Source organism: Montipora foliosa, chromosome 9, assembly GCF_036669935.1.
Source record: "Montipora foliosa isolate CH-2021 chromosome 9, ASM3666993v2, whole genome shotgun sequence".
In the NCBI taxonomy this organism is placed as follows: Eukaryota; Metazoa; Cnidaria; class Anthozoa; order Scleractinia; family Acroporidae; genus Montipora; species Montipora foliosa.
The window spans coordinates 8,553,240-8,578,239 of record NC_090877.1 but is presented as its reverse complement, the minus strand read 5'-3'; the positions used below and the strand labels follow the sequence as shown (position 1 = coordinate 8,578,239).

Here is a 25,000-nt window from a genome sequence, read left to right as displayed (position 1 = left end):
CGGAGGAGGTCGTAATGGAGATACAATACTCGACGCTTGTTTGTTTGCTTCCTGAAAGGGTGGGAGTGGTGTTTTATCATCGATTGCTTGCCAAGAAGGCTTACTTGGCTCTAACGAGCTGCTATCAATTGATAGTCCAGTGAGAGATGAATTGGTCGTCACTGCGCTGACTGCATCATCTGATGCCTTTGCAGTGCTTGAAGGAGGCAGACTGTTGGCTGCACTGACGGACTGATTTGCTGCTGCGGACCAGTTATCTGGCCGTGGTTCACTACTTGCGGAGGAGGATGATTGATTTGGAATTTCAAGAACGCCAGACGAGATAGCATCCCTCGCTTCTTCCCTTTTGTCACTTTTTGGTGCAGGACGCCATGGCACACCAGGTTTAAACTCCGGTGGATCTGCTGAAAGCTTTGGACCTGCATCAACACCCCACTTACTTGACACAGGGTCGGGAATCCTTGGGCGTGGTGATACATTGGTACTATTGGAACCTGACAGATCCGAACTATCACTGATGGAAACAGAAGGTGCTGAAACAACAGCAGACACAGACTGTGATAATGACGATGAGACCGTTGGAGGTTTAGAGTCCCCTAAATTTGGTGTGATGCTTGTGTCTGAAGGATGTGTGGCTGTGCTTGGATCTTGTAGTAGCGGTTGCTTCCACTGTGTTAATCGTGATTGCGGAACTGGTGAAGGTTGTTTAGTTGGTTCCTCCACTGTTCCTGTAGGGACAGTAGGAGTTTCATTCGACTGAGTTTTAACAGTTTCTGTAGTTTTAGTCGGTTGAGAATCAGTCGCCACTTTATCATTATTTAAGGGTTTGCTGCCTTTAGGTTGTGAAGTAGGAGAAGGTTGTTGCTGAGGCTGTTGATTTGCAGGGTGCTGCATTCCAGTGAATTGCATTGTAGGGTGTCTCCCTGCCAAACCAGGCTGCTGTTGAAGAACTTGTTGCTGCATCTGAGCGATCATGAGTGCAATCTGTTGTTGTTGCTGATAAAGTTGCTGTTGTGGCACTACCTGTGGTTTCTGTCCCAAGTGTTGCTGTGCAACCGACTGTGCAGCGAGGCGCTGCTGCACAAGCTGCAACTGAGCAATCTGCTGCAGCATAGCAAATTGTTGTGGTGTGAACGGAGGCTGCAGCAGGCCCCCTTGGGCCATCCGTAGTTGTTGCTGCAAATGAAGCTGTTGAACAAATTGTGGGTGAAGCAAAGGAAGCGCTAAAGGAGGTCTCAATGGGGCCGGCACCCCTGGGCCTGGCGCAGGGGGTATTAATGGTGGGCCAGCTCTCTTAGAGCTTCCTGATAACTGTGCTTGTTGTCCATTCACAGATTTCGATGTTCCCGCAACAGCCTGAATTGGTTTGTCATTCTTTGAGGTTGGTACAATGGTTTGTTCGTTATCTGCATCCTCTTGAGTATCTTCCGTTTTAGATGTAGGAATAGCGTCTGCAATTTTATTCTGTTGATGGATGGAAGGGGTTGTTTCACTTAACGGAGAATCTGATTTAGGAAGTGAGAGTTCAGATGGTGCCTGTTTGGGATCAGGCTTAGCTTCTCCAAGATTTTGTTGTTCTGTTTGTTGCTGCTGCTGTTGAAGTTTTCGACGCTGTTTTCTGTTAAGTTTATTCTGACTTTGCTGCTGTTGTAGTTGGATTCTTGCAGCTTCTGCTGGATCAGGTTCTTCAGGCAATGCAGACATCTGATCTCCACTTTCACTCAGGTTCATTGCAAGCAGATCTCCTGAAACAAATTAAGAACTTGTGTGAGGCAGGCTTTGGCCATATTAACCTTCCTATATCACCCAGTAAATATACTTTCGTCACAGCGAGTTTTTCCTCTGATGTTTGAGTGAAACTCAAGGCACAGTAGCCGTCGGTGAGAGGCAAATTTCTGACATCATAAAAACAAAAGAGATGTCAGAAAATTCATCATAGACAGCGGTATACCGCCAGTGACCGGCTTTTAATGAAGCTTTTAAATGATAAATTTTACCTATTGCACTCTCTATGTTCATGTGATTTGCCTTCAGTGCTCTTTCAGCATCCTCTTGCTGCAAGAAATCAAAATAATCTTAATTTTTTTACTGATATGCGTATCATGGAAGTTACTAAGTTAACCTAGATTTATGTCCTGCAATTTAATATGAAAACCACAACATTCTACTGCAAAGCTAACTCCCTGGCAGGGGACTGGCAATGCACCATTGTGTTTACCACACATGAGGGAGCTTAAGCAGGTGCGATTTTGAGACGCAGGCTGCAACCGAAAGATGACATTTTGCATACCAGGACAGTGGTGTCTCTCAGATTTATAAACTAATAATCTCTAATGGAGAAAAGATACTATGCAATGTAAATATGGTCGTGTGGAGACATTAGTTAAAAGGGAAAACAGCTCACTTCCGGTTGCCATCTGCGTCTCAAACACACATGTGCTTAAGCTCCCTATGATAAGCTGTCAGTGACCTGTCACTTACAGCGTTTACCAGTCACATGCACCACTCAACGACACTTTTTAAAAATATCTCAAAAGTAAAATTTCAGTGGATGCCAATCAAATGTTTCCATGACAATAGTCCTGTTCATTTGGCAGCATTCGAATTCATCAAGGAAACATTTGCTTGATGTCCGCCTAAATTTTAGTTTTGAAATGTGAAAAAAAAAGGTTGTTGAGGGGCCCGTGTGACTGGTAACTGCTGCAACTACCAGCTTACTAAAGAAGACACTACATCAGAAGACTGTTGGTTGACTGTTGGTGAGCTGTTACTCAGTGGCAAACACAATCAACCAGAAAAAAAAGCAAAGCAGTAATATAACTCATTGTAAAACTGAGGAAAAAATTCAACCACTTACCTTAAAGCCCATGTCAAGCAGTTGCTTCAACGATCGCGTCATCCAAGCATTAGAGTCATTGGCAGGTTTAGGGGCCTACACCACCCAAATTATTAACAAAGCAAAAAAGGTAAGACATTAGGCACTATTTAAAACAAACCTCAAAAGTTTGACTGGCCAATATAGATCCTGTTGCTAAATACCATTTTTGGATCACAATGGATTCAAAGGATGTTGCAAAAGATGGAAGAAGAAAAAGAAGAGGGGCACTCATTGCTCTGCTGGTTAGTAAGTGGCTTTGGTATTAAAGGGTCCTCTAACTAAAAAGTTGACAGTTAATCATCCTGGTCACGACTTTCTACCTGCATACTGTTTTAGTCTTGCATCAACTATAGAACAGGAAGCTCTGATGTGATTGATTCATTTTCAGTGGCTGTAATTCATACATTGTCCACTGTCTTACCCAGGGAACAATTCACTTAAACAGCAAGGGTTGAAAGGCACCAATCACATCTGCATAAACTAACAACAAAACAGTAGAGCATCCTTCCCGATCTACAGCTGATGAGTTGGGCCACACTGCGAGACCTAAAAGAATACTTTATTTCAGGGGTTTCCAATTTGATACCCAGGATCTTATTTTTTCCGTGGGTACAGCAAAGCTTTGAGTACCAATCAAGATGAAGGACTACTGTTGGCTTTCACTCACACTAACTTCAGAGGAGACCACTGAGATCAAATAAAGAGACTTCACATTCCCCTAGCCCTTGATGTAAACGTTTAAAAAATGCTTTGAAAGTAGCATAGACACATAGCCTTTGGACCATTTGCAGTAAAATGTCTTCAAAAACACTGCATCACTTTCATGACCTCTTTAAGCTATAATGCCAGTGTCTGGCCATGCCTCTACTCACAGATGTGGCACAAAGATTGTAAAAAAAAAATTTATCTTACCCTGTTACGTTTGGAAGCAGTGGTCCACCCATCCAATGATTCCTCAGACCCTTCTTCGTGTTCCACTGTCTCCTGACCCCAATCCAAGTCCCCTAATGGTACCCCTGTACTTTCAAGCCATTGAGAAACTTTGCTGTTACAAGAACCCTTGAGGTCGGAGGACTCAGATTTCTGAGCAACATTGTCCCAACATGATGTGCCAGTAATATCAGCAGAAGTAGCTCCCCAACCAGATGAACTAGTTGAGGGCATGTCACCCCACCCTGTTACAGTCATTTTAGAGGTTGAGTTCTGTGTAACACTTTGCTCTGATTTTACATCCACTCCAGAATTAGGAACCACGTTTTGTGGAGCAGGTTCCTTTGTAGTTTTTAATCCTCCAGGAGATGAATTCGGTTCAGTCCACTTAAGATCAGACTCAGCTGGGGTTCCACCCCATGAAGCAGTCACAAGATTACTTCCCGAGTTTATTTCTGTTGGTTGTTTCGGCTTTGTGCCCTTTCCAGGTGTTTTACTCCAGCCGTCAGTGTCAAATGCATTCAAGTTGTTTGCAAACCCTCCTTTTGAAGATTCACTGCTTAACACTGATGCTGCTGAGTCCTTAGGATTCAAACCACCCTCCCAGTTCGAACTAGTTCCAATAATCCCTCCCAGCCCACCCTTAGCCACTCCATCCCAACCTGCTGCAAGAGAACTGTTTTCCTTTGCACTCACTGCATCAGCAGCGTCAATAGCTTTATCAATGGAGTCATCCATAACGATGTCCCAGTTTTCAGATGAGGAAGGATACACCCCAGACCAATGATTAGAAGGTAGCAACTTTTTGTCCACATTGGAAACAACATTTCCTTGGACAGTGGAACCAGTATTTTCTGATTTACCACCCATGGAAGAAACAGAAGTTTTTGGAGAAGAGTCTCTAGAATACTGGCCCTTTTCAGAGCCAGGGTCATTACACGTAGTTTCTAATTTATCCCCAATTGTTCCTTTTGATCCCACAGTGGGCCATGTCTCTTTATCACCCTCATCAACAACAACTTTATCCCATGTCCCTTCTTTATTGCCCCAAAGTCTGTCCTCTGTACCCCATTTATCAGCATCATCCCAAGTGTCCAAAGAATTGCCCCATCCTGATCCTTTGCCAGGTGCCCCCTGAGTCCATCCCGAGTCATCCATTGGTTCAATAATGTCAGCATATTCCTTTGATGCAAAACGATTTGGATCCTTCTTCTTTCCAACTATAAATGAGAATTTTAAAAACAGAGAATTTCAATCAGAGAACTGCATCTTATTGGGCAAGCACTTTCAATGTTGTATCCAATGCAAATCTTCCAGGATTAAGATTGTTTGTGTCTTGTATTTGCATGATAATGTAGCACTCATATTTACATGATTTGGAAATACCTGGAACAAAACGTTTTATTCCTAAAAGGTTTGAATTGAGTACAACACTGAGTTAGCCAAATAGGTCTATTTGGTTCCCAAAACATTACACGGCCCTTTGAAACTTATGAACCTTTATTATCACTGTTCTTGACACATCAGTTCTGCACTCAGAAATCCTACAAATATATTGCCACAGGTTAAAGTTCACAAAAAATAACAATTATTTTTCATCACCTGTAGGTTGCGGTTTTGCTTGAACCTTGGTTTGTTGTGGGACTGATGGCTGCTGTAATGTTTGCTGCTGCAGAGGTTGTGTGTACTGTGTTTGTTGTTCCTTTTGTTTCATTTTCTTTTGAAATCGTGGTGGTATTTCCCTTGGGTACTGCTGTTGATCTGTCCGTTGCTGTTGCTGCTGTCTTTTCATGCTCTTCGCAAGGAAACAAGCAAGAGAATTTTTAATAACTTTGACTCACAAACGCACCACTTTCAAAATATGCCCACAGCACAGTCCACTTTATGTCATGGTTTTAACTATCTTGGTTATAAACTTTTTAACCCGCTTTTTTCTTATGTTTCAATTTAACATTATGAAATACGTACACATAATTATATGCTATAGTCTCGTTTGAAAAACAAGACATTTTGGCAATTTTCCATTGTGTGTGACCAGTAATCTAACATTGGAAAACAGTGAAACAATAACTTGATTCTCATGTCAAATCCTACCATGAGCTAAATTGAAAATGTGACCAGAAATGCCAATAATTCAATGCACAACAATTTTGTTGAGTGACAAGACGCGTCCCCTTGCTCTTCCACTCAACTTCAACTTCAACATCAACATCACTGATGCCTGGGAATACAGACAGTTAAGCTCACAAGGTTGTACCCAAACTCATTTCCACAAGGAAAGATAAGCAGCTGTATTTACCCTTGCCAAAATATAACGCTTCTTCTTACACTTACCATATTGCTACGGAAATATAGCAGCTGCGTAGACTTAAAAGAGGCACTTTGTGTTGGATAACAAACTTGAGTGTGAATCTAATAGGACAACATGAAATGGAGGCCAATGTCACATGCAAATTATCTTCCCCCATATTAGCCTCCATTTCATGCTAGATCCAGTCTAACTGTCAGAATATAAAAACTGGCCTCTTGCATGCGTTTCTCCAAAGCAACAAATTCTAAAAAAAATCCTGTGTTGTCCTCTGTGTTCTTGAATCCAAATTAACCATACTTCGTCAAATAGCCAACAAGTTGCCATCTTCCAGCTTGGTTTCTCAAAGGCTGTCATGTTTATTTGATTGGCTACTTTCATCAAAAAGCATGTCAACAAAAAAAAACATTTTTCTAACAATTACCTGATTTTTGTTTGCAGCTTTTTCTTTGTCCTCTTTTTCTAAAAACATAAGCAACAAATGAAAGAGTAACAAAACTTTTCCCATGTCAGAGAGTGTTCCCCAAATGACAATCAAGATTTAAAGGCCACAGTTACCCACGACACATTGCCAATACTATATTAATAGAAACTACTGAAGACATCATTGTGCAGCCAATCAGATCACATGTTTTGACCATACAGCATTTAAAAACAACAAATGACTACAATGACGTTTGAGCAAATAAGGGCCTTTAAATGAAAACATACATCAAAGGGTCAACAATGATTAACAACAAATTGATTTCACCATGAATACTACCTTTTGCAGCTTGCTGGGCAGCCTGAAACACACAAAAAAATGTTGTGTTAGTGAAGCCACAAGAGCTTGATGTTTGATCCTCCAGTCACAACTCGGTCACTTTCAAAAAGCAATAGTTTCAGTAACAGAAAGCTACAGTACTTACAGTATAACTAAGGTAGGAAACAAATCACCTATGACAATCACCCAATATTTTGCTGTCATTGTTTTGAGAACAAAAAAGAAAAGAATTCCCTGAACAGGCCCAAGGGGCAAACTGAAGGGTTCACACCACAAGTTACTGGTAACAAAGAGAGACACGTCTGCTCCATCACTTTATTTCAAAAGCTTCAGGATAATTTTGAAAGTGAACAAAAAGATATTTGTCTAGGACAGTAATGAGTACCTTTTTGGCTGCTCTCTCTTTTTCAGCTTTTTCCCTCTCAGCCTTCTTTCTTTTCTCTTCCTCCTCTTTTCGCTTTTTTTCTTCCTCCTGCTGGCGCCGTCTCTTCTCCTCTCTCTCCTGTTCCAGCTTCTGTTGTCTTTCACGTTCCTTTTGCTCTCTGGTAATTATTATTTCAAATATTACTTGTAATTTAAAAACACTTTTTATTCAATCTACATAAAAATACCTTGGGACTTTGCAATACCGTTAACTTTTTTCGTCGGAGGGGTGATCTTAAACTGGAACTATGCGGCAGTACATAAACTGAACAAAAGACAGGAAAAATAGTATACAAATAACCCATGGACTCCTGGGAGAGAGACTTCTAATGCCAGAAGGTTTTGCAAGAAAAAGCAAGCTTTCAACAAATACATTCCACATCAGAGCTTGAGTTGCAAATTAGTCTTGTTGGGTGACCTTCCTTCTAAGGAAAATCAAAACAGAACTATAACTATGGTTTTGTTTACAAAGAGGTTGATGCAAGCAACTAAGATGCAGAGAGTAACACTGTTGGGTTGGTTGCAAGTCAAGGGAGGTAACCATAAAAAAATCCCCCCCCCTCCCTGCCAAATAGGGTGTAATAATTTTATTCAAGGAAGTTATCATGGGGTGTGTATTATCCAGGGAAACATGGCAGAGTATTGGTACCAAACGCCATCCAACCAGCTCATCGACCTACCCATTGGCCAACTGTCAACCAACACGTCAGTCATCAACAATCTTTGAACCTCCTGTCATAGGTCGGTAAGGTGGTGGTGTGTCCATAGCATGTTGGCCGGTGATCAATTTTCTAACATAACCGTTTTTCCTTGTCAAACAATAACTTTATTGTACAAGAATTGGTAATGAAGTTTTTAACTTAAGCTGCAATAACAAACTTTCTAGTTGGGCGCCATCTTCTTTTTCTCAACCCAATCTTTTCATGTCCTAGTCATCTCAACCCAGCCCCAAATTATTGAGAAGAGATTATTTTAGTTACGTAATTATCTTCATTAATTTTGATTTTCACAGACTTAAATGCTTTGGGAGGGAACAGTTTAAACTCTTTATTTATTCACTTTCTATAGGCCTTATCACACAGCTGCCATGTTGAGTCCCGAAGGACTGAAAACTTTTGTTTTTTCTCACTGAAACTTGTTCCCAAACATTTCAACTTGAGGCTCGGGGTGCAAAATCTATTGCCAATGGCCAATATGGCTGCCACGTGAATAAGGTACAATGGTCATTCACTTTTCGATATGTGCTGGCTTTCAGAAGTGTTTAAAGACTTGGCTGAGAACAAAGGGTCTGACCATATTTACAACTGTTTTCATGTTTTTACTTGTCAGCTCACATGTTGGTTGTGTATCAGTGATGTGTTGGTTGATGCATTAGTTGGAGCAGATTTGTTACCATTACCACGTGTCAGACCAAAAATGCTGAGATCAGCTTAATCAGACTAAGAAATGCCAAATTTCTCACTTTTCACGCCTTTTTCTCTCTTCATTCTGTGCCTTGACTCTCTCTTCTTCAAGGCGTTTCTGTTTTTCGGCCTCCAGCTAGAAAAAGACAGAACCATTTTAAATGCCTTAAAACCTTCACCGGTAGTATAAAATGTGGTAGCTAAAAATGAAGATTACAGGTTTCTGTCATCAAAAATGTCATTAAACCTGTTTTCTCTGTTTTTCTTTCTCTTCTTCTTCTTTCCTTTTCTCTTCTAATTCAATTGCAATCTTCTCCATTTCCTGCAAAAAATATCATTTCATGTAACATCTACACCTATCTCCATAGTTTCCACTAATAACATTATTATTTAATGTAGGCTAGTTTAATTTATCGATAAGGGTGGGAGAAGTCAATTGGCCATACTCGTATTCTCAATAATGGACTGGAACTACAAGTAGCTTTGCAATTGAGGCTAACGCCGGGGAATACATAAAAAAGTATTTGTATTTCCCCGCATTAGCCTTCATTGCAAGCCAGTTCCAGTCCAATACTGAGAATACAAACATGGCCTATTGGGAAAAAATATTTCACAACCAACAATGAGGACTAGAACGTAGTCCAGGCCCCGTTAATTTTGTTCAAACGATGGATAGCACTATCCGCTGGATAAGTCACTATCCAGTGGATAAGTAATAGCAAAACCAATAATTATTGCGCTATCTAATGGATAGCGATTTATCTGGTGGATAGCATCATCCATCTTTTGAACAACTGGGGTCAGTCTGACTGGCAAAAGTTAAAATGAAATCTTAGTCTCATTAATTTTAATTTTGAGGAGGCATATCATTTCCTTACTCTTAAGCTAGTTGTAAAAGGCAGAATCAATTTTCATTTAATTTGTGGCCAGATTTCCTTTATAATAATAATAATAATAATGGTAATAATAATAATAATAATAATAATAATAATAATATTGTTTTTATGACCACAATCTGGCTGGTTGGTTGGCTGAATACCTTGTAAATATTAGGTTGTGTTTGATGAAAGCAACAAAAATTCAATTAATGGGTAAGGTTTGAGCCCACTGAACAAGACTCCTTGAAGTGTCAAGACAGCACAACCCTTACCTTCTCTCTCCGCCTTTGCTCAGCTTGTAGTTGTTTCTTGCTTTTGGGCTTGGGCTTGGGAAAATAAGAAAGGTTCAATAATAAAAAAGTCTTCCTTTTCACTTCCAGTATAACAAATAAAAATCTTAATTCCCTGGGTATCGTTTGGCACTTTTTTCCTAATAGCCCTTTTCACGGATAGTTTTTCTCATTTGCATTACAATGTAATCTAACGTGGATGCGAAGCAATTTCGGGTTAAAACTACAAAATAGCCTGAAATTGCCTCACATACATGCTACATTATATTGTAATGCAAATGAGAAAAACTATCCATGAAAAGGGCTATTACAGCCAACCTTTGCTCCATCATTGAAGTTATGAGGAAAATTGTCCCAAGTTGTATGCTGAAAAACTGGCCAGAAAAGAACCCTTGAATTTCCTGAGGTTACGTTTTCTTGCACCATTTATTATTTATTCCTTGGCACCACATAGGATAAGTCAGTTTATACCTTCAACCCTTCTTCACCTGAGAACTACACTTATACTTTTTGCTCTAACGCCAGACGGTTTTACTCGTCAATTGTTGGCGTTTTTGGTGTGAAAGGGTTAAGGTGTTTATTACACTCTTTAAATTATGCTGTAAGTACTAAGTATTCAGTTTAGCAAAAACTACATTTATAATCGTATTAAGCTCATAAAAGAGTCTATTGGGTCAAATTTGTCTAAAATTTTGGAAACACTATCCCTGAAGTCACTTTGGACTTTTTTGCCCACATCCCATCAATTTCATTCAATTGCTTGATGATACTCACCTTTGCTACAGGAACAGGTGTTTTTCCCTTCTTGCTTACTTGCTGAAAACCCAATTGCAGATAACAAGATTGATCACTTTAAAGTGGTACTATGATCAAAAAATCATTTCCTTTTTTTCTTCTGATTTTGAAAGCGTGTTCGCTTAACACCTAACTGGCAAAATTTTGAGCTTTGAGTTTTATCCAAAGGCTGTTTATTTTGAGTGTAAGTTTTGGATTTCATGGTCCGCCATTACTCACGTTCAAAACTGGCCGATTGGACCTCAGAGGGTTGGATCTAGAGAAAATGACGTCATTTACTCACTATCTTAAAATTTTAGCGTGTAAACGCAATTTATTATATATGCAAAACACGGGTTGAAAAGTCTGAAAGCCCGAAACTCCCGTGCTGCATATTAATTAGGTCGCGTACACACGCATTGCATTCTTAAACTAGTGAGTGTTTGACGTCATTTTCTCCTCGACCCAGCTCTCTCAAGATTTTGAAGTTAGTAATGGCGGACCAATAAATAAGAAAATTCCAGCTAAAATAAACAGGTGTCTTTTTAAAATCAGAACTTAAAACTTGGGTGAGTTAGTGTTTAGTTAACATAGTTTTGAAATCCAAAGAAAAAACAAAATTTTTTTTTGGTCGTAGTACCACTTTAAGCATTAAAAACATTGCACACACTATTTGCAAAGACTAGGGAATGTAGTTCCCAGTGTTTTGGTCTGTCCTCAGTGATACATCTAGAGTGCCGTAAGTTAGAAAACTGTAGAAGGTTAATTTGCATCTCCCACTTTAAATAAAGTTATCGTATTGTTAAGTTACATTCACCAGGAGATAAACCTTCATAGACTGCTCAACGGCAAGGTTAGGCTCAGTATCATTTACATTCAGTAAGTTTATCAATGCAACAAAGAAGTGTACATGTGTACCTTTTTGCTAACATCCTTCTTCATATCTTCCTTGTGCTGGTTTAGTTTGGTCTTCATGTCCAATAACTATAAAGAAGACAAGAACCAGAAACACTAATCACAGAGTCATAGGGTTACAAGTCTTCAAATGAAATGATCATCACAGTTATAAGTGCTACTTCAGCAGCATGAATTTGATAATATAATTTATTCTGTAGTTAATATACAAATTTCTTTTATTATGTACTATTATTTTGTCATCTGGGGCCACTTGCTCACATCCTGGTTAGCGCTAACTATTGGTTAAGAGGTATCAAAACCTATAGGTTTCCGTGGTATTTAACGCCAGTTAGCACTAACCATGCTTCGAACAACCTGGGCCTCAGTGTCTAATATTTCCTTGTCACTGAGCTTATACAACCAGTGCTTGGAGCACTTGTTGTTCACCATACCTCACACTGATCACCATTTTTTTTTTACTGCCTAACACTGCTCCCAATTACCTGAACTCCCAACACCCCATACCACAAGTCCACCCCAAAAAATACTGATACCTCATAATAAACCAGACAAAGTTAGACAACTAACCCATCACTTAAAGACAATAGACAAAATGCATAAACGGTGGTCCAAAAATGTTCTTTTGTCTTTGAGCTAATTAGACCAACTAGCCCCACTCTAAGTTAACCTTTCTTTTGTATTTTGTTTGTGCTAACAAGGCTAGTGGGTCTAATTAGCACAAAGACGAAACAATGTATTTTTGGCCACCATTTATGCATTTGGTTTATAGATAAAAAATAAATTCCCTTTTGTCACCCTAATCCTTAAAATGTTAAGGTAAGGCATTTACATCTCTACAATGCCCCTAGAGGAATTGCCCTTCCACCAAAATAACCATCATTTCAGTTTCTAGACACTACACTGAAAGAAACGTATACACTTGAAGTGTGGGTTATAGACAAAACGTAGAAGTGATCCTCACACTTAACTGGACAATTTAAGCAATTTACACTTTATCGCCACCTGAAAAATTCAGGTGGTTCCAACGGGATTCCAACCCATAACCTCTGCAATGCCAGTGCAGTGCTCTCTCTACCAACTGAGCTAAAAATGCAAAATACTCTTAATTTCACCAACTCAAATCTACAGTTTCCTCTTTGAACTCTTCTGGAAGATGTTTTCCCTTCACCCTTTTTAAACACTATACTGTTCCCTTAGAGTCTTGCCAACAACCCCAACAAGCTAAAGGTCAAATAAGTTCTTGTAAAACTCAATGTTACCAACCAGATTTAAAAAAAATAAGAAAATGCTAACACGAAACAAACATACATTTTCCTCTTTGAACTCTTCAGGAACATGTTTTCCCTTCTTTCTGCGATTCTAATAAGATGAAAGCTCTCATTCATTAGTGATCATCAGTTTGATTATATGAACAACAACCTACCAGACGCTGGTACAATGTAATTTGTCCATGCAATGTTATTGGGATTTAAAAAAAAAAGCAATGTCGCAAATTAATATTCTCTAGAAAGAGTGTCCTAAAATGCTACTCTTCCATCGTGTGACACCACCAAAATATTTCCTTAAAAAATGTCTGTCACTCTCCTAAACTACTTGATGTGCATACCACTAAATAATTCTGTATTGCATTAATAATCATTGACATGATGTTGTCGACCTTAGTTTGGTACTCTAGCACAATAAACAACTGTTAATGAAAAGATATAGTCCTAAATGAACATGCATTAAATACACATTACATAAGCAAAGCCTTTTAATTGGACAAGGCTCTGGCCACGCACTGGAAATAATATAGTGCATCAGGAAAACAACTTGGCAAAAACCCTAATGAAATAGAAAACCTGCAAAAACTGATAAATCACAAGAACAACTTATGTGAATGCATCATGAAAAGGTGTGGGGAATCTGTACACAAATTTTGCTTCATTCAACATACACTCATTGTGTTTTTAACCCATTGACTCCTGGGAGAGAGACTTAACTGATTTTGCTTACTTGTCAACTGGGGACATACTAAGGGCACCTGACGAGTGGATGGGTTAATCAATCTTAAGACCATCTCTGAAAATTTGAACCCGATAAACCATGTAACATTTGTGCATTGTAGCTTTAAATCTTGAAAATGTGCAAAGAACATAAGGGGTAACAGCACTTTTGCCAAAGGATTTGTCCGTTTTTTATGACCAACATTTCACTGACTATCAAATTAAAATTGGGGGTAGGCTTGGTTTTAAGCTTTGAAAGTCAATTTTTGTAGAGCAAGACACCTTCCAGAAACATATTTTCATGTTAACGAGAACAATCATGTAACGAAAGATTCCCTTACAGTGAACCATTTGTTTTGACCCTAGATTTGACATCTCCAGATTCTGTGTGGGTAACCTGCCTTCAAAACTAAAGTGAAAAATGTTCATTGCCAAATTAGACTTTTCGTACAATGAAAATCATACTGTACCTTGATAATCTCCATTATACTGTCAATATCACTCTCTCCATCAATGTCATCTACATCCTCGTTGTCTTGGTATCTGTTTTACGTACAAAGATATTGTAGAAGCAGATTCTTTTTACTTTTCCAGGACATAAGGGTAGATCACATCACAAAATAAAACACCTGAAAAGGTGCAACCTAACCCTAACCCTAACACCAAAATAGAGTAATCCATTCTTAAAATTTCTGAGCAACCTCATTCTGCTCAGCATTGGTCCAATTCCAATCTTATGATTATACAAAAAGAATGTCAACAAATTTATGCTGGTGAGGGAGGGATAGTAAAAATGAATGGACCCCAACATTTTGCACACTATACTGTCCACATCACATTGTCAAGAACAAAACCACACCCTCACTAATTAAAAACTTTGGGCCCTTGTTTCAAACAGAACCAGTAAAGGACAAGGTCTTAAAACTCGTTCCCAGCTTCATTTTTTGCATGGGTCCAAACTAATTAAAGGAGATAGTTTTTTAACCCTTTAGTGCCCAAGGGGTCTCCCTTTGACGAGTAAAATCGTCTGGCGTTAGACAGAGTAAAATCTATAAGTCACTATTGGGCATTAAAGGGTTAATTTCCTAGACTTACACTTAGAGCTATATGGCTTACAATATCTCATTTCAAAGGTTATTAAATAAAAATATATCAGCAGAAAAATACCGTATTTACCCGCAGATAGGCCGCACTTTTTTCCCGGAAAAATGGGACCGAAATTAGGGATGCGGCCTATGTATACGCGGGTACAAGCGTTTTGATACCTCATTAATATGCAAGAGATCTCACGGTCATACACTAAATTGGTGTTTTAATGGTCGCTTTCAATTGTTACTAACTTACAACACATACAACTAAACACTAAACCATTGTTTTTGTTAACAAAATATCCTTTAGCGTGAGATTGGAAAGTTTTCACACCTATTGTTTTTGATCTTCCATTGAATTATACCGCTTGTAAAAATCCGTTCTAAAGAAAAATCGATATCTCAGGATCTACTGACTCTAAGAAATCACTTGAAATGGGAAATACTCTCTACTTCAAGACAGTGCTTGCTAGGAATATTTTACTGATGCGCCAAATGTTCTGGTGTTTTAAAATCTTGTCCGTGAATGTTTTACACTCGTGCCGACAATCACCTCTTGTTAATTATGCGCCGGCAGCGGCGCCATGAAGTGAACATTTCGGCATCAGTTTTTGTGTGTGAATTACTTTAAAGCCTGCTATTTCACATTATTATTCTTTTGTTTTGAGTTTATTATTCCAGTTAGTGAATAATATTTTATTTTCAACTAAACAAACAAAGAAGCTCTCTGCTGTGAAATTAGCAAAGTAAGAAAGTAATATCACACGCATGATAAACGATTTTGATTGCCAACGATATTTGTTGATATGTTTTCAATTTGCATTGGTTTTCATCAAGAGCATTTAAGTTTAATACGCAATTAAAGCCGGATAAAAAAAGGCAATATACAGTTTTTAGGAACAGTTTCATTAATGACTTACATATTTTTTCCCTACTTACGGTTTTAAAACCACCGGAAGATTTAAAAATTATCACATTACCCGCACCTTCCTATAACCCGCACCAAGAACTGTTTGCGGAAATATTAACACATTACCCGCAGGTAATCGCCCGGAAATTACGGTAGCTGTTGTTGATTTCAAACTTCGCTTTATTTATCCCGGTACTCGACCTCACTATTTTTTTTCCCATGAAAACCATTGAAAGTTTGGGGTGCGGCCTATACGCGGGTGCGGCCTATCCACGGGTAAATACGTAACTAAAATCTGCAAAATATTTCAAAATTAATATTTGAGTAGAAATGGAGCAAAACTCAAAATTTTGAAGGGCTGGATGCAAAATTTATTATTATATGTTCTGGTACAGAAAGTTAAAAAAGATATTTTTTTATTTGAGTTATCCAAGATTTCCAGCAAATTTGGCTTAAATTATATGTGTGTCAACAAAAATTAGAAAATTATATGCATGTCAACAATTGCTGCTGGGTCTGTTTAACACATGATTGATTCTGTCCTTTATTGTCATAAGAAGACATGTTCACTCTCAATATTGAGTACTGTAGGCAGCACATGCGTCACGTCTGACCATCTGCCTGCACTTATCTGTTCTAAATTTGAGATATTATTTTGCTTCATTGCAGAGGGGGACTGGAGACGAGATTGTTGCCATGGCAACATCTTAATGAGTGACACTTTGTGCCTTATCTGATCTACTGGTCCCAAGTTTGAACAAAACCCATCCAATATTTTCAGAGATATTCTCAATTTTGTGATTTACTACAGTCGTGTGCACAGTTCGTGAATGCCAATTTCTTAACAAAACCATGAATATCTCTGGAATGAGAGAAGATATTTCAAAACAGAAAACACCATTCCTCATCAATTTAAAAGGTCTTTAAAGGAAGCAAAGGATATTTTTTACTTCATAGGCCCTTTAATGTCCAATTGTGCCACCACATTTACGCTTAAGTGGGTATCAGGCACCTTATACTGGACAACCCATGTTTTACATTTTGGTACATTTCTGTATTGCCATCATTGTAGCGACAATCATCGTTGCAGTGAAATGGGTCGATTTAATTAAGGTAATTTGGATGATGTGATCACAGAATGATAATTTTTCACTTTTCTTTCTTACTGGCAATGCCAATTTAATCCAAGGACAGTTGGCACACAGTTTAAGAGCTTGAATTTATCAGTTGTCCGGTTGTCCCAGACAATCAAAAATTTCACCAAGCAACCAGCTTTTTGGTAAAATGAAAAGCCTGGTTGCCCGAGGAAAAAAAGCAATGGATAACCCAACCAAAAATAGAAAATGAATTATATAAGCAGCCCCCAACTCACTTGTCAGTATCCGAAAATAGTGTGGCGTTAACAATAACTAAATTGCGCAGCCGAGCATTTTCCCGTGTTTTGAGTATCTGTGGCTTTTACAAACATTGTCACATAGGAAAATGCGGTAATTGTGAAGAAGAGCTCCCCAAAAAACCTGTCGGCCGACTGTCGGTCAACTGTCGGCCGACAGTCAGCCGACTGTTGCCCAACTGTCGGCCGACTGTTGGCCGACTGTTGGGCAACAGTCAGCTGACTGTCGGCCAACAGTCGGCCGACTGTTGCCCATCTGTCGGCCGACAGTTTGTGTTATGTTTGAGGCCAAAGCGTTGGCCGACTGTCGGCCAACAGTCGGCCGACAGTCGGTGACCTGTTGGCAACCTGTCGGTAACGTGTCGGTAACCTGTCGGCGGGACAAACTAAAATGATCGTAAGCATTTACTTGTCTATTGCTTCTAAACTACGCGAAAAGAGCTAAAGGCAGTTCATAACGATACCTTGAGCAGCACTTATACTACTAATATGGCTTTTGTCCACTGTTTTAGCGTTGGCTAGCGATACTTGCCCACATTGTAAACATCATTCATACATACATGACATAACATAAGAGGCCGCGTTGCATTGTAGGGCGATTTGAAGGAAAGTGTTTGTCTCCTCTACTAACTATGTATTGATACGTAGCTTATGGTTTTCAGAGTTTTTAGCAGAGTTTTCGATTAAATTATCTTCCAATGCGATTCTTAGATTGTCTGGTGTGTTGTAAATTACGCAAGTGATATATCCTATATGCATCTGATAACAACTGATAACAGTTGATCGGTAAGTAGGTGAAGTCTGTCGAGTCATACATCACCATTACGGAATGTCACGTTAACTGCTCGTCTTTACCACAATTTTTCTTTTTTCTTAACCGATCGGTAACCTGTTGGTTAGCTGTCGGTAAGCTGTCGACAGTCCGACAGTCGGCCGACAGGATTTTTGGGGAGCTCTTCTTCACAATTACCGAAAATGCAAGAGGCAATATGAGAAACACGTAGGCAATGGAGATCAAAAATGCTAAAACTAGGAACTATGGAAAACTCAGGCTCCATTGCCATGTGATGTAGGGGGTTTCCTAATGAGTAACCAAAGATTTATGAGGGCAACCTAATTCATGAGTTTAGTTGCCTGGCTTTTGAAACAGGAACCTGGATTTTTTTTTCATTTAGAGCACCCCAGTTTACATACCAAACAAGTTGCTTTAGTCAGAAAATCATCCCAGTAACAACACATCATCTTGTTGTTATTGATGTTGTCATCACTAAAGGTCCCTGATAACACACACAGTGCATAATCTATTTGGACTGGCTAAGGTTTGCACCCACAAATTCCTCTACTGCCTGGTCCTTGACCAACTGATCTCATTGGTCCAAAGGCAAAAATCAGTTGCTTACTATTACCATGTCAGCAACATCGTAGCTAATATCCTAACCTTGAATCAAAATCCATGTCAGAAGAACATAGATGTTGCTTGGATCCGCAGAAGTACATAAGGAAGTTGTTACTGCTGGCACTCTCAGAATCTAAAATATACAATGTACAAACAAAAAATGTCTTGTTTTGCCAATTAATTTACAGACAAACTTATTCTAGGGTACCCCACAATTTTTTAATGAAGCATCAGTTATTTGTAAAAACTGAATGTAGTCATCTTTCAAAATGAGACCCTAGTAAACAAAGCAGTTTCAAAGAAAACAAACTGTACCTAACAATGCAAGTACATGTAACTGTGTGACATTATTTCCAACTGTAAATTTTTATGCCTGGAATTGAATATGTTTCACTTTCATGGCTGCTTGAGTTGTTAACAACAGCACTTGCAACTTGGTACCTCTTAGTTTACACAGGTTATCTCCAAAAATGATTCACCATTTCGATTTTCAAATAAAATGTTACAACAATAAATCTTTAAAGGATGTGCTTTGGCTAGATCAAAAATAAATTAAACAATGTCATGGGAGCATTGCAAAATTTGTATGCAACTATATTGATAGGTTTTATATTGGGTTTGGACATCTGAAAACTCGGACGGGAAATCCATGGAAGTCACAAGACAACAAACAATTGACTCTTGCAGTTGACAGCGAACAACATCACAATAAAAACAATACATTTATAGAACTGACTTTCAACATCTGACAAGAGAATACGGTAGCACTATTTACAGTTCACGTTTCAACGGTTTTCCGTTATCACAAAGTCATGAGATTTAAAACTGACGATTAAAGAGATATTAAGTTGTGCGGACTTGTGCCAGGTTCGCGTGTCACTAAATCGCCAAAGGCAACAAAAACACCTATTGTATAGCGACACGACAACGACAAAATAACTGTATTAATGCACTCTGCGAAAAGTCAAAATTTAAATATACTTAATACTTAATAAACACCGAAATATCGTAATGATTTTACCTTGTTTCCAACCAAAGATGTCCCGCAGAAAGTCGAAGAAAACCTGGGTATAAACACATTGCTAAATTAAACACCTAACGTGATTTTTTTTTTTTTGCAAAGTTGATCGGAAGTAATCATCAAGTTCACACTTTTTTGACATTTCCCTTATGAAGTAAAGTTTCACTTACTTGGTCGCAATCTGATCTGTTGGAATCATTCCTGTACTCTGCATAAAAGACAAATGATGGAAATTAAAGGCGACTAAAAAACAATAAATTCGTGGATTACAACAACTTTGCACAACTAGGACAGACGGATGAAAGTCTACGTGCAGTCGCTGGTCGTTTCGATTTTCACAATTAGTCCCATTTGCCTTAAAACTCTCAAGTTTTAATACACATTTCAAATTAAATGTACCCCGTTTGAAATTCATAAGTGACCTTAAAAGACCTCATAAACAATTTTTACCCCGCATGAGAGACTCAAAGGCTTTGCTGATTTCCTCAAACTGTTTTCTTCCCGAGAAGTCACCGTTCTGTAATGGAAACGAAAGTCAAATCTACGACTTAATGCAATAAACACCCTAGAATGTTAATACAATGAACAATCTATATAAGAGAACTTTGACTAGGAGAACTTGGCCCAGCTGATAATACATAAGTAAAGGAAATCTTGCAAGGAGTATTTCATAATAAATCTTACCTTGTCCGGGTGAAATTGAAGAGCGAGTTTCTTATAAGCTCTCTTAATTTCATCTGCAAAAAAATTTCCAGACTTCCTGTGAGATTGGAAAATATCCATCACATGGAACAAAAACTTGGTAAAAGGTATTTAAAGAAGGAACCTAAGAAGGACAGGACTTTAATTGGTCAAAAACTTTTGATCAAGTTGTCCGCTATTCAAGTCGGAAGTCAGTTGTGATATAAGCTTTAAATAAGCATGAACTTTCACAGCCCGTAGTTGAGAAGTGCGTAGTCTATCCATTGAAACTTACTTTCAGATGAGCAATTGTCCACTCCTAATATCTTGAGGTACTCTTTTTTTCCTTCGTTTGGCATTTTACTGCTTTGTCTGTAATGTAGCCATAAAACCCCACATTAAATTCCCAAGATTTCAAAACTCACTCGGTTCAAAACGATTTATCAATCCAACATGGCGATGCGTTCCGATGACGTCACGTGGCCAAACGTATCCCAGCATTCATGTAGAGATTCGGAAGGGGAAGTGAAGAGTAACCTTGAATAAACCAGAAAGGTCTAAAGTTAATTAAGGAAGAAAACAAATTAAAAATACTGTAATCAAAATCACAACGCAAGGCTGATTGTACGGCTGTGAGGATATAAATTTTTTGATTTACAAATATTTCGTCAAGCACGGCCTGACGTCTTCTTCTTCTTATATTCACGCTCTGCTTTTAATATTGAGCACTCTTGTAACAGACGTGCAAGATTACTGCATTATATATAGGGATACAGATAAATATTATTTACAATTCCTCTCTTTTGTTTATACCTTTGGGTTTAAGTATTTGTCCCCTTTCGATTAGAAACGCTTCCGATTTCAAGCCGAGGGAGACAAGATACGAGTCTGCAAATTACGAGATTAGCAACTATTGATCCGCATAGTCAGAAACCGTACACCAAGCTTTACAAAATCCCCAAGTTTGGTGTTAATAGACCCAACATAGAACCAACCGCATGACCAAACACTTCTTAGTAATCTTGACGTATTTAAATGGCCGTATCTCAGTCAAAACTAGCCCGATTAACACCAAACTTAGGGATTTTGTAAATCTCGGTGTGCTTTTTCTGACTTTGGGGATCGATAGTTGCTAATCTCATAATTCACAGACTCGCACCTAGTCCCCTTCGGTCATCAATGGAGTCATGAGTTCAATGGGATAAGTTTCATGTAGTAGGTGTGTGGTTATTGCTCGTAAAATGTTCAGAAACAGTTGTTTGTCTTGAAGAGGACGTGGGTCTGTCAACGGGACGTCGGTGTTCGTTGAAACGGTCTTTAAGTGTCCGTATTGTCTCTCCTATGTATTGCTTGTTGCAGCGTCTACAATGTATCATGTAAATAAGATTTTTTTAAGTTACAGTCAATGTAGTGTGGAATTTATCTTGTCTCTTTAGTAGTTGAAAACGTGTAGTCAGTTCGTCCGTGGACGTTTAGATAACGCCCTTCCCCCCCACCCCCCAATCCTCCCCATTCCTCAGCCGGGAGGTCTGCATCGGGAAAAAACTATTCCCGATGTCTTGAAAACCGTTCAGGGTGGAACTCAAAGGCAGAAGATACAGATTTTTCCAATACGGATTGGCCTAGGCAAGTGAATAACATTTTTTCCAAAACCTTACGAAATTCTTGCAAAATCTAGGGCTGTAATGGCAGAGAGATTCCAGGACAATTTTTTAGCGTTTAGATAGCCGCCTATTAAATAAAAAGGGGTAAATCAAATGGAATAAATTAAAGATTTTTAATCAAAACATTTCTATTACAGGACTGCGTCACTGTGTAGTGTTACCCAATACTCGCCACTATCAGGAGCTCACGAGGCAACAAAATGAGAACCTACCGGTTATTCAAAACTATAGACAATTAAAATGTGAAGACTACCTCCATCCCGTCACCAATACACGACACAGATATATAGAATAAAAATAAGCAGAATGTCACCTAATAAAATATTCATGTTTCTGATAAACCCCCCTAGCGGAAATGTTAAAATACAAAAACTAACAGCAAAACACATATTCGACTGCTTTGAAAAAAGAGGAAGACGGATAAAATAAATACTCCAAGACTTAATTAATTAATAACCTTTTAGCCATGTATATTTTTGTTGTTTGTAATTGTTAGTTATTTGGAAATTGTGGTCTATATACTATTTATTGTATAAGACTCCAAATAAAACATGTCTGTCTGAGGAGGAGGTCGTCTCACCCAAACAAGCCCTATGAGTCAACCTTTGCGTGTATCTTTCTATTTTTAGAACAGCACGAGTCCTTGGCTTCCCGCCCCTAATTGCTATGCAACTCAGGGGCCGCGGAGTAGGAGTTTGAAAGTGAGGAAGAGGGGGGGGGGGGGGTGGGGGGCTAGGGCTTGTTATACGAACGAGTAGTGTAAATGAGTAAGTCTTTGATCAAGCCAAACACAACGCTGTAAGCCCTTCCATCTCCGCTGCCCCTGCAACTTAATGTTAACCCAGAAATTACTTTTAAACAGCACAAATCAATGCTTTGTGACAAAAAAATGTCTGTTGAACATACATAATTTGAGTCTTTCACAACAGAGAGATAATATTTGAAAAACTCAGTGTTAAGCTGAGCAGTTTTCAAAAGCCATAATTGTAATTTATTTTAATCTTTTTCAATTTCGGCCATCCCTGTCTTCTTTTTCTATTTGCTTCCTATTCAAACGTTTTTACTTTTCACTTGATATGGTTACCACTTCAAGTTCCCAGTCACTGAATTTGGTTAAATTTCTTGACACAGCCTCTTTATGGAAAGATAGAGGGATCCAAAGCAGACCAAGGCAGAACGTTCGATCGAGATAAATGGGCTCCTTGAGGCAAGTCATGCTTTGGCAAAACTAGTCTAGGGGAGAAAACTAAGAGTCGGGGTAGTGTGCTACTGGTTGATCAGCTGAAACACGCAAGCCCACATTCCCGGAGAGATGGTGTACTCACTAAAGGCCTGAGGAAATGTTGAGGTCTTTTCCCGCCCACAGACGGAGAGCCGCTGGCATTAACAGATGGCCAGCACTACTGTAGTTTCAAAGGAGATTTCTGTATTGCAGTTCCCTACACAACCTCTACCGGATCTATTTGTTATTGAAATTCGTTTATTGAATTTCACTATGGTAAGAATAGGAGCTCTAGGACAGTTGCGACACCACTGGAAGCGTTGCCAGAAGGTCGTGCCATAACAAGTCACACGGAGATCACTATATACCAAACTTGCTTACAGATATCTGTTACAGACAAGCAGTGAGGGAGAGAAACATCGGCCGGTGAACGATATGTGTGACACGTCTCTTTCATTTGTCGGCGTAGTTAAACAAAGGAGCATGCTCAATCGTCGCATTCTCCGTCCCAAGATGAGCCACATGTCTTCTCAGGGCGCTATTTACCATGGCACTATAATGATTTACGATACAAAAACAATATCGTGTACTATTAGGCCTACATACTACGCAAAGACAACTTGAATCTCCTGGAAGAAAAAAACGCAGCTCAGTTGACGATATGGAATAAAGCGCTGCACATGTTACTGCACTACCTACCACACATACGCGATGCGTGCAAATTTTTTTTAATTTCGAGCCCTACCACTGATGTATAAAATCAGCACATACCGTACTTATGTTGGGGGGAACTAGGCTACATCAAATGAAAGGGACCTGTCTCATCACATGTTTACAGCCCGATGTTTCTCTCTCTCGCTGCCTGTGGGGAACTGTAATCAAGTTTGGTGCAACGGATCCGCAGGTGGAAATCTCCCTGTGAATTGCGATCCTCTTACAACCGTTCATGCAGAAGTGTCGGAACTCCGGTTCCATTCTTGTCCTCTGTTTATGTATAAGGTTTGCAAATATGCAAAATCTCATGGTGGCTTTTTTTTTCTCTAGGATGAAATCGGACGTCAGCTTACAAAGGCGCTTCTGGCAGCCGCTCACTTCATTTTGATCTCACCCACCCTACCCACGTATGTATGTGAAAGAAGGACAGACCATAACACCGCGGGACTGCCCCTTCACAAACAGTGTGAAGGTTCTTTGACGTCTCACATTGATGATTAACAGGAAAGGTTATGAGGCGGGGCCTCCGGGTTACAGTCTTTATCCGACTGAGCCACGGGTTGATGACCTGAAACACTCTAAGACCTCATTTTCGGAGAGATGGTGCACTCACAGAAGCCGTCCCACTGATTCAGAGCCGTTACAATCGGGAGCTGGCACCGCACACCCGTTGAACACTACCCGTCTTTTTCTCCCCTGAATTTTTGCCAAAGCATTTACGAAGCCTAATTCTCTCGATCGAACGCTTTGCTTTGGGTACTTTTTAATAGCATTCTTAATAAAATAAGAGAGTGCAGGACGAAAGCATTGCTTGAGAGATACGAAGTGAAGAACAATACTTAATGATTGTACGACTGACTCAATCTTCTTGTAACTATTGTTGTACCTCTGGAAGCTCTGGGACGAACCGCGTGTGAAGGAGACAATGATAATTAACTTTATTTAAGTGTCAAGCCTTAATGGGTATTAGGGTTTGGGGAACTAATTGAGCCTCTTTAACCCTTTCACTCCCACGAGTGACACTTATAGATTTTACTCTGTCTAACGCCAGACGATTTTACTCGTCAATGGGGAACCCCACAGGAGTGAAAGGGTTAAGCAGATTAGAGAACCCACTTGGAACGCCAAGTCTGAGACTGGGGCCCAGGCCAAATCTGTAGAAAACAACAAAAAGAAAAACAAGGTGACACGCGCTAACACCAACCCGGTGTGGCCAACACATCACGCATGCGCACAACCATTTCACCCCGGTCAATTAGCAGCCATTGACAGCTGTTTCGGCCTTGCTGGGCCTCATCAGCATGGCGTAGCTAACATACCAGGCGAGTGTTTTGAGCACCGCATTAAGTGGCAGCTCCACA

General features: G+C 39.3%; 1 protein-coding gene across 1 annotated transcript in view; it reads right to left on the bottom strand.

Annotated features, from left to right (window-relative positions):
- Window positions 1–20,507, bottom strand: part of LOC137969609 (trinucleotide repeat-containing gene 6C protein-like) — a 23,756-nt gene extending 3,249 nt beyond the window's left edge. The window contains exons 1-21 of the mRNA XM_068815920.1: window positions 20,335–20,507; window positions 20,043–20,095; window positions 19,809–19,875; window positions 19,529–19,566; window positions 19,359–19,401; window positions 18,380–18,470; window positions 14,021–14,093; window positions 12,874–12,924; window positions 11,566–11,631; window positions 10,648–10,689; window positions 9,856–9,909; window positions 8,953–9,027; window positions 8,765–8,841; window positions 7,265–7,421; window positions 6,880–6,901; window positions 6,541–6,578; window positions 5,411–5,603; window positions 3,791–5,028; window positions 2,858–2,932; window positions 1,998–2,055; window positions 1–1,745 (exon numbers count right to left, since the gene is read on the bottom strand). The exon at window positions 1–1,745 is cut by the window's left edge and continues 507 nt beyond it. Of these exons, the coding sequence (XP_068672021.1) occupies window positions 1–1,745; window positions 1,998–2,055; window positions 2,858–2,932; window positions 3,791–5,028; window positions 5,411–5,603; window positions 6,541–6,578; window positions 6,880–6,901; window positions 7,265–7,421; window positions 8,765–8,841; window positions 8,953–9,027; window positions 9,856–9,909; window positions 10,648–10,689; window positions 11,566–11,631; window positions 12,874–12,924; window positions 14,021–14,093; window positions 18,380–18,470; window positions 19,359–19,401; window positions 19,529–19,566; window positions 19,809–19,875; window positions 20,043–20,095; window positions 20,335–20,398 (4,320 nt within the window). The 5' untranslated portion in view covers window positions 20,399–20,507. The remainder of the gene's footprint in view (window positions 1,746–1,997; window positions 2,056–2,857; window positions 2,933–3,790; window positions 5,029–5,410; window positions 5,604–6,540; window positions 6,579–6,879; window positions 6,902–7,264; window positions 7,422–8,764; window positions 8,842–8,952; window positions 9,028–9,855; window positions 9,910–10,647; window positions 10,690–11,565; window positions 11,632–12,873; window positions 12,925–14,020; window positions 14,094–18,379; window positions 18,471–19,358; window positions 19,402–19,528; window positions 19,567–19,808; window positions 19,876–20,042; window positions 20,096–20,334) is intronic.
- Between the last annotated feature and the right edge of the window lie 4,493 nt (window positions 20,508–25,000).